The sequence below is a fragment of the Frankliniella occidentalis genome, unplaced genomic scaffold (assembly GCF_000697945.3).
Source record: "Frankliniella occidentalis isolate FOCC.00 unplaced genomic scaffold, Focc_3.1 Scaffold43, whole genome shotgun sequence".
In the NCBI taxonomy this organism is placed as follows: domain Eukaryota; kingdom Metazoa; phylum Arthropoda; class Insecta; order Thysanoptera; family Thripidae; genus Frankliniella; species Frankliniella occidentalis.
In genome coordinates this window covers 1885501-1894933 of record NW_026267173.1, presented here as the reverse complement: position 1 = coordinate 1894933, position 9433 = coordinate 1885501, and the positions used below count along the sequence as shown (strand labels likewise).

The window sequence follows — 9433 nt, the reverse complement described above, 5'->3', positions numbered from 1 at the left end:
CAGATAAATTAGGTTCGGACAAACGAGCTTCGCACAATCGGAGCCGTCTCTCTCTGAACCCCTGCAATACACCGCACAATCTTTTGAAAATGAGTTTACCCTTTGGCTCCACTGGTACGTTTATCTGTTTCAAAATTAAAAGTGAGTTCCCAACCAGCAAGTACTAGCAGAAAAAAAATACTTAGCTCTACTTGAGTATCACTTACAACCATGGTCTTAGATTTCTTATGCATTGGGAATAAATATTGCCTAATCTGTTCTTTGGCTTGCTGTGAAAAAAGGCATTCAGCCAGACTCATTTCTGTCTTGTCTCTTCCTTGTCATCATTTAAAGATTTTAAAAATAGGTGTACAGAGGTACTCTTTAGTATTATGTCACAAGCAGAAAGGGTATTCTGGAACTCCCAGAAAATGTTGTTCTATCACCCTTCTCACATATTGACCGCTTGGGCCACTTGTAGGAAATCCGTAATACCCCTCCAGGCTTCTAGAGGAGTCACAGGAAAGACCCCCAAAAGATCCTTGCGAATCAGGTACTCTATTCTAAGCCAGGGGTTTCAGAATCAGGTGCAGCTCAGAATCAAATAAATACCATATGTTGAAATAGCTGTGAATTCTATTCACAGCTCAGTTATTTATCCACATAGACGTTTCTCAAGCGAGTTTTATCTATTATGAGGACTAACTAACACCAAGAAGCAGGAAAATATTGGAAAAATTTCTGTTGAGTAAAAAATGCACCACACGACAATTTTAATAAATATTAAAAAAAAAACAGGTGTAGAATGCTGATCAGTTTAGAGAAAAATACAGCTTAGACCAGTGAGGAGACGAAACCTTCTACAGGAATGAGAAATCTTTGTTTGCCATGGTGGTTAACAAAAGCAAAGCTCACTGAGATAGAATAAAGTCCTGAGTTATTGTTTCGAAGGACTTTCAGGAAGATTTTTGACTATTGATGCAACTTAGTGTGACTTCAGACCTAGTAGTGATTTCAAAAGTTTAGCAATGATGTGGAAGGGAGGTTTGCTGGAGACATGTTTACAAACACTTGTCACACCACCATGACTAAATCATAGAAATTATTATTTTCTAGGCTTAGCAGAAAATTTGAGAATTCATTTCCCACAAAAGAGAGAGGTCCAAGGATAACTAATAAAAGAAGTGGTTCTGTAATGAGTTTGGAACTTCATCAATTTCCGTAAATTAATTATTTTTTAATGAACCGCAACTGACATAAGGATCTAAAAGACACGGCACGTTTAAAGGTTTAAGATTTAAAGGATTTCTTAGCATAGCTCTTAAGATGAAAGATACATCCAGTATAAAAATAATAACTAACTATGGAAAAATGTTGAAAAACAAGATACACATAATGATACCATTATTAGCTGTGCGGTGGTTTGAACAACATTTTGACACAGTTTTCTGTCACTCAACAAGACGAAGCAAGTCAGGAATTTGGAAACAAAACCATGATTTAGCATTTAAAAATTGTAAAAATCATAACTATTACCCAAGAACTAATTTAAATGCTATAAGAACTGAGTTGAAAAGGATGAGAGGAACTGGAAAAAAAATACAAATTTGGATTAGTACGCATAAATCAACAAGAGGAGGAATAGTGTTTTGACAGGTGTTGCACTTGCCTCTCACAACTGTTCTTATTGATCTAACCAGATTTAGAAGCTTGGCTGTAACTGTTGGTTGCTCTCCAAAGCCCTGCACTTGAGCATTAGCACCCCAACCCACTGTCAATCAAAAGAAACGAATTAATGGTAGATTCTGAACTGGCACTCTGGTTTCATAACCTGATCTGCAAAATCATGAGCTCATTCGGCTTTCAGGTATGTTCCATGCATAATGACACTAATGCAAATTAACGTACTCCGCTTCATGAACCTTTCTTCGTGAAGAACACAGATAGCATTTAGGATCAAAACTATAGCTTCAATTAGATGCATTAATGTGAAAGACATTGTGGAGCTGTCTTTGGTGACGGTGACGGAGGATTGTTGTTGTTATGTACAGAGCATCAACTGTAAATAGAGGCTGTCTGGTCTACGCTTTACTGTAAATAGTATGTTATGTAAGCATCTGAGAGACTGTGACTTCACGTTCCTCTTCCACTTAATTCCTCCCTAAAACTTGCTAATTACAGCAGAAATGCATTTATCTTAAGGTTTCCAGTCTCAGAGTCATTGCTAGGCCAGGGCCAGGCCGGCAAATTTAAATAGCGTATATCGTGAATAAACAAAAACAGCGGAGAGAGCGCGTCCGCCCGTTTGGTGCTTGCAAGGCTACAAGAGTTTGCGTATGAGAAATAAAGGACACGGAAATCTTCCCGCTCCCGCGGTCGTCGCATTTATTTAAAAGGCCGGTAGACCTGTCATTTGATGATAAGACTTTTCTCAAGGATAAGACATGAGATTCTCACGGATAAGACCTACAGTGCATGGAAATTAACGATGCAGAAAATGCGGAAATGCTCGTTTTGAATGAGCTTCATTTGGTCGGAATTTCTTTGTGACTTGTTCCGCGGGCAGCGCCGAAGACCTTCCTTCAACTTCAACGAGGGTTTTAACGACTGCTTGTTCATAGCGAACTGGAGCGGGCGTGAAACGTAGCTAATAACGAAGATTTTTGTGTTTGGAATGGGTTTGAAAGCACTACGCTTCCTGCAGCCAAATTGCGTTTTTACACAATATCAGGAGGGAGAGGGGCTATAGGTAAGATAGACAACCAAATATGGCTTTTAAACTGAGTTTTTCTTTATATTTATTTATTTTTTTCACCTTTTTTTCTTTTTTGTTTATAGATACAAACATCTTGATTACAATCAGTGCTAAGTAGACACTGGTTACAAGAAACTAATCGACAGAACTACACTGCATCCTTACATCAATTCTGTTCTTCTACAGAAACTAAAGGCACATCAAATTGCAATAACACAGCCTTCCCTGGTTTTATCCTAAATTTGATTCATAAAATGGTTTTAATGATTTGCTCAATGTCCCAGACAGATACGAAGAGAATTTCACTGTTTGCCTCACAATTTTTTTTACCAATTATAGCAGACAATCATTAGTTGGCAATTGTATTCAGTGATCTTCAAACAAGATAAAATAAAATTCTTTTCTCTGTAAAAAGAAACTAAACATATTTCTACTGGAAGTGTGTCGATAGATAAGACAGGTAAAATACTTGCGTTCGAAGAGAACAGTGGAGTTTTGATTCTATTATTTATTAAAACTTCATACATCTACAAAACTACGTCTGAAGACTTAACAGATTAGAGTAAGAAGGCAGTGATGTAAAAATTTGTACAAAAGTATATTTTATAGAGTAGATTTATACAAAAGAAGGCAACAATAAGAGTGAGGATGACACTCTAAACTATGTGAATAAACATGCACATTTAATTAAGTACAGCAATTAATTCAATTAAAAAGACCCATCTGTAATGAACGACGAATGAGAGTACATTTGAAAGGTAAGTGACTTATCAAGAGATTAATTCATTGAGACTACAATTCTCTTACAAACAAATGATTGTTTAAGTTACTTCAGAAGGATAATTTTTGTGCAAAGCCACAAAAGAATACTAATTAATACCCCCCAAAAACTGTACTCTCAAAATAACCAACAAATTTTTTAACGATTGCCTGGTAACACATAAAAATTTTAACAGATTTTTTTTTCATATTTTTTTTTGGTAACTGATTCCTAGAGTAGTAGTAGCTATCACAGATATGAAAGTTACCAATCTAACTGTTAGTAAAATGTTGTCAAAGTATGGATACGACATTGATTGACACCAGATATAATAAAAATGCCTCTCATGTAAGACTTCTGAAACCCAAATGTCTCCAGCTGTTTTGAAATAGACCCTTCTTCAGTGTTCGGTCATTTCATCAAATGACCTGACAGAAAGCACAGTTACAGACTTCATATACAGTAAAACCCAGCACACACTTTAATAAATTTGAGTTAATCGAAAAAAAAATGGAGTGAAAGGAAACTGAATACTGCAATTTATTTCCAAGACCTAATGAAGAGCAAAACTCTACAAAAATGACCATAGCAGTCGACACCAACCAAGTATGTAGCAAATTGTCTTAATGATTGAAAACAACATTAAACAGCATCATAGATGGGTCTTCATTTTAAGTTAGAATTGTAGCAAATTCAAGGTTTAAGCACACGAGACAAGGCTAAAGATGAAAATCTACTAAACCAGTCAATTTTCACAATGATTCACTCTCACCTTTCTCCAGAAAATTAACAAGCCCAACCATCAATGCAAATCCATTTAAAAAGAAACTGACCAGTTGCTAGTATAGGATAGTTTGAAGGTACTACAAGGGAGATAAAGCAACAGCTGCTGTGGTGGCAAGGTGAAAAGAAGAAGTGTTCATCTTTTTTAGCACTCTTGGCAGGAGACTGTTCCATCTCTCCTTCAAATTCAATAAATGACACAGAAATTTACAGATGAAAAGCACTGAATAGCACTTGCAGGGAAAAACTATCAGTAATATAAGTTCACACAAATACATTGCAATTTTTGAAATGTTAGTGGACATAAAAAACACTACTCTGAGGAGAGTAGAATTCACAAAAGTAAAAATAGTAAGCCCCAGAAAGTAGTACATGAGATAGATATCAAGACATGCTCAACAGGAGAAGAAATGACTGAAGAATTTCTTTCAGACTGAAAAGTAATCTACTTTAACCTATGTCACAGACCTTGTGTAGTTAATGCTCAAGGCCTTGAGTGTAGCTTAATGAAGTAAGCACAGCCGTACTGGACGATATTGTACTTTACATGTACCTAGATATTTATTGAGGACAATGCATATGAGAAGTGATATTCAATCTGGTGTGTCTGTATTCCATCTACTTACAATCACAAAGAAAGTCTGCACAGCCAAGTATTACATTTATGAGTTTATGACTGACTACATTTAACATGATCCTACACAAGTTTATTTGATATTAATCAAATATAGAACTGTACAAAAAATGTATAACTACTGGCAAGATCATACATTAAGTATTATTAGCTTAATATAAATTATCGTATTAAGAATGATTGTTTGGAGAAACACGAAGTGGAGCATATAAATCCAAATCATCAGTTCCAAGAAGACTTTAAAAAGAACTACAAGGGTATTTCTAATACAGAGCTGAAAAGTACCAATCCCTTATTACAACCACAACATTTTTATGGCTCCAATAACGGCTCAGCTAAAAAAATGAAATTTTAGAACAGGGCTGTGTGTTTTAAAATGGTATCTGTGCACAGTTTAAACTGTGTACATTCAGAAGAGTACTTCCTTTCTTGGAAGTATCAATCAATGAATGCTATGTCAACGAGACCAAGTAAAACAATCAGTACAGAAGTTCTATAGGAATCACTTTACATACAACTGATTATCAATCTTCAAGAAAAAGCCACCTGTGCCCAAACAGCTTTACAAACCAGTAGAATAAGCTTAATATGACACATCTTAATTGAGAAACTACAAAAATAGTTGTCAGTAAACTAAAATCAACACATATGAATGTCATGTCAAACTAAAATACAAATCAATTTTTACAAATCTCACTTCAGTGACATGAATGTGGCGGATTAAATTAATTCTGCAACAACTTTGTTACAATTTTCAAGTGAAGCATCAAATCATAACAAAATATATACTTAGACTCCTTTGAGTAGGGTTGGTTTAAAAGAAACAATGTGCACAGTACAATACTATTGAGGAAAATAAAACAACGTATATGAGAAGGTATTTTATACAGAGCACTATGCATCCTACTCAAATGAAAACTGTGCCACTGACATGACAGTCTAAGTGAAAAAACAACACATTTTACTGGTAACCTTTGAACGACAGCAAATTACAACATATCATATATTTGATGCGCTGTCAGAACATGGTTACCGCTACCAATCAAGCTCTCCATCCCACTCAAAATGTACCAAAGAAACAACACGGCTGTTTCTAAGTGATAGCAGTCCCCAGGCTCTGGCCTGCTAATGCATTTGGCCCGCTTTATTTAGCGCTGTCCCCGCGCCCCGCCTCCTTCCAGGTGAAGTCTTCTCAGGTGAGGCAGGCAGGACGCCACTGTTAGGCCCCAGGTCCTTAAGCCCCCCGGGTTCAGGTGCTCCAGGTCTTTAGGGCGAGGGCGCCGACTCGGACGATCCCTCCGACAGGGACAGCGTCCCCTCGCTCGAGTTGACAGACGACGCTTTGGTGGGCGCCCGACGCTGTCTCAGGACCGAGGGGTCGAAGTTGGGGTGCCGCCTGGCGTGTTTACTGCAAGGGGAGAGACGAGACGGTCATTACTTTGAAGACGGGTAGCAGGGCGCTCGGCCCACACTGTAGCGCAGCGCCAGCGGCAGCGGCAACGCGGCGCGAAACACCAAAGTTTTCAACAATTTCGACCCTTACCTTAAGTGGTCACTCCTCATGAACTTTTTGTCGCAGACTGGGCACGCAAAGTTCTTCTCCCCAGTGTGAGTTCGAGTGTGTCTGGCGAGCTCGTCGGAACGTGCAAATCTCTTTCCACAGCCGGCCCAACTGCATCCAAACGGCCGTTCACCTGCAACCAAAAAACACACAAGATGGATTAGTTTCAGCAATAAGCGACGGAGATGAGCGACACGAGACACACACTAGGCCGCCCGTAAACGCGAAGGTGGACGGCACCATTTGCCCGACAGTTAGAATCCCACGACGGCTTTGGAAGCGGCGAGGCAGGGCTGGGCGGGCGGGTTGGGCTGCCACATCCTGCTCAGTGACACATTCAGGGACCGCAGGCGGGGCCCGCGGGGCGGGGCGGGGCAGGGAGCAGGGCAGGACGCAGTTGTGTGCACAGTTGCTGCTGCCGTCGCCACCTTGACTACGCAGCATGCCCGCTGCCCTGGGGCGCTGCCAAGCTGTCCATGGGCGTAACGCAGCCTGTCCAAATTTTTAACCGGCGCCGGCCAAGTGAAGGTGGTGGTGGTGAAGGCGCTCTCGTCGGGCCCCTCGTAGGTTCCGCCTAGTCGGAGGCCAGACGGACAGGGGGCAGCGGCACCGGGAGGCCACCCCGGCGGCCGGGAGGCAGAAGCGAGGCTGTGGACTTCCCTTCCGCCCCCGGTTTTATTTGCAGGCGCAGGTCACGCCGCGGTCGCAGCCCCCGGTCCGACCCGGCCGCCAAATTCAGTGCAGCGAAGCGCGTGTTCTCTGGGCCCGGCCCCGGCGGCCTGGCCCGCGAGCCCTGGGTGATCAAGCCGGGCCCCGGCGGTCTTTCTTTTCGCGGCCGCGGCGTGACGCGCCAAACGCGACGCGACGCGGCGAGTCCTTGGCGCCCCCCGCCGCGCCCCGCCGCGCAGCGCCCGCGCGCGAGCCTCACCGGCCTTGGCGCGGAAGCTACTACTATAAGTCGGAGGTCGCGCCGACACGGTGGGGGCCGCGGGCGGGGGACCGCGGGGAGGCAGGGACGAGCAGGGGGGGGACCAAGGCCTTTTCTTACGCGTGGTTTATCTACCAGGAAATGTTGGCCCCGATAGCGCGCCCGGACGCCGGGGCCCGCCAGGCCGCCAGGGCCGCGCCGACTGTGCGCCCGCCCGGCCCAGGCCCACCGCGTGTCCCACCACGTGGTGACCGCGCACCACGTGGTGGAGGGACTGTGTGCCCGCCGCCCTCCTGGAGCCCCGCGGCATTGCATCACCAGCGCCGCGGAGGGCGGGGCGAGGTGCCACGTGGGCGGGGCGAGGTGCCACGTGGGCGTGGCGCGGCACGTGGGCGAGGGGTGTGAATCGCGGGCGGCACGCGGCCGCGGCGCAAACCTAACCTGGGCGCGCCACGTGGGAGCGCGGCCCGCGCCACGAGGAGAGGCCGCGCGGGCCGCGCCGGGCAGAAGCGCGGCAGCACGGCCGGTTCAGCGATCAGCGCGCGGCAATATCATCATCACCGCCCGCCACGAGCCGCAATCGTAGCCCGCGCGATCCGATCAGTGATTAAACTGCTCTCTAATTGAGATTACAACAAAGCAAAGTGTGGAGTGAGTGGCGCGCCCAGGCGGGGGGCGGCGTGGCGCCACCAGACCATTGTCACGCCACGCCGCCGCCGCGCCACTCCGCAGGGGGGGTCACAGCGGCAGGGGCGGGGCGGGGCGGCCGCGGCACCCAGCGCACGCAACAGGTGCCGCTCGAGTGCCTTGCCTGGCGGGCCTGGCCCGGGCCCTGGGCCCTGGGTCTGCTTGGGAAGGGCGGGCGCACCAAGTGTCTTTCCCGTTGCCAGCAACGTGACGCGAGGGACAAGGAGAGGACTTCAGTTGTTCAACGAGGGTTTTAACGACTGCTAGGACACTCGCCACCAAAGGCTTGTCCCTCTCCCTCCCTATGCGAATTCGAGCGACCACGCCGAAGGACTCTCTGACGCCCGCACGCCCGCGCCCGGCCGCCACCGCGCGCCTCTGGTGCGGCGTGGCGTGGCATGGCGTGGCGCTACTGCAGCCACGTGTGGCCGCGATAAAGCCCGTCCCGGCGAGAGGTTATCATCAGAACCGCAACGATCGACAGAAATTGGGAATCTGTCGCGAGGCGCGCGAGTGCGGGGGAGGGGGGGGGGAGAGGGTGTTGAATGAAACTCTAGTATCGCTGCGGTCTCGCCTCGCCTCACAGCAGGGGAGGCGTGGGGGAGGTTATCAGAGGCGGTGACCGTCGTTATCAGCTCCTCACTGCTCCCCTGCGCCGCGCCATCGTCCTGCCCGACTGACTATGGCGGGAGGACGGGGAGAGAGGACACCGTCGGGTTCGGGTCGGTCGCGCCACGTTTCGTCATGGCGTCGTCGGGCGAGGCCGACCAGGGGTGTCAGTTGTCAGTCCTTCTGCGACACGGCCCCGCAGCTATTCATCTCGAGGCGGCAACCCCTTCGGCAGGGTGCCGCTGCACAACCCTTCCTCCCCGGGGGGTAGTGCGGCGGGCCGTCAAGGGCCTGTCGAGCGGCCGCCTGCGGTGAAAGCACCAAGAGAAAGCAAACCATCTATTAGGGGGGCCTCCTCGCCTCCGTCTCCGCCGGGACTGACGGCGCGCCGGCGCGCAACCCCTCCGGACTTGAAATATTGTTGCGAATGTTTCGACTCCCCTGGTCTCCCGCAGGACGAGGCGCGCGACCTCAAGAGGACACCCTCGCTGCGCCCCCAGCGCACACACAACACACCGCCCATCCCATGCAAACGAAACGTGTCGTCCGCGGGATGACCTCAACTCCCCCCCCCCCTCTCTTTTACCCCCCACACATGGCAACGTGTGTGGGAAAAGAGCGGATGAGTTAACGGTGGAAGGGGGTGGGGGCGGGGGCTCTATTGATCTCCCCCCTACCTCCCCTGCGGCAACGGCACGAGGCGGCGCTGCCCCCTCCTGGGGGGGTTGGGGGGTGGA

At 47.1% G+C, this 9433-nt stretch overlaps 2 protein-coding genes across 3 annotated transcripts in view; both read right to left on the bottom strand.

Annotated features, from left to right (window-relative positions):
• Window positions 1-1195: 1195 nt before the first annotated feature.
• On the bottom strand, window positions 1196-2182 carry LOC113213534 (immediate early response 3-interacting protein 1). The gene is made up of 3 exons (XM_026432641.2): window positions 1888-2182; window positions 1649-1750; window positions 1196-1567 (listed from the first exon to the last, which is right to left on the bottom strand). Exons 1-3 carry the CDS (start codon window positions 1976-1978, stop codon window positions 1512-1514), a joined length of 249 nt encoding a protein of 82 aa, XP_026288426.1. The 5' UTR covers window positions 1979-2182; the 3' UTR covers window positions 1196-1511.
• Window positions 2183-2746: 564 nt separating this feature from the next.
• LOC113213492 (Krueppel-like factor 9) overlaps window positions 2747-9433 on the bottom strand; it is a 28316-nt gene continuing 21629 nt past the window's right edge. For both annotated transcript variants that reach the window (XM_052266799.1, XM_052266800.1), the window contains 2 exons: window positions 6455-6605; window positions 2747-6319 (listed from right to left, as the gene is read on the bottom strand). In XM_052266799.1, the coding sequence (XP_052122759.1) occupies window positions 6178-6319; window positions 6455-6605 (293 nt within the window). In that variant the 3' untranslated portion in view covers window positions 2747-6177. The remainder of the gene's footprint in view (window positions 6320-6454; window positions 6606-9433) is intronic.

Coding starts and splice junctions, on each gene's coding strand:
- LOC113213534 (XM_026432641.2), bottom strand. CDS start 1,978: ATGTCTTTCACATTAATGCATCTAATTGAAGCTATAGTTTTGATCCTA. Junction 1,751..1,887: donor AGAAAGGTTCATGAAGCGGA/GTACGTTAATTT, acceptor TTTGATTGACAG/TGGGTTGGGGTGCTAATGCT. Junction 1,568..1,648: donor AATAAGAACAGTTGTGAGAG/GCAAGTGCAACA, acceptor TTTTTTTTCCAG/TTCCTCTCATCCTTTTCAAC.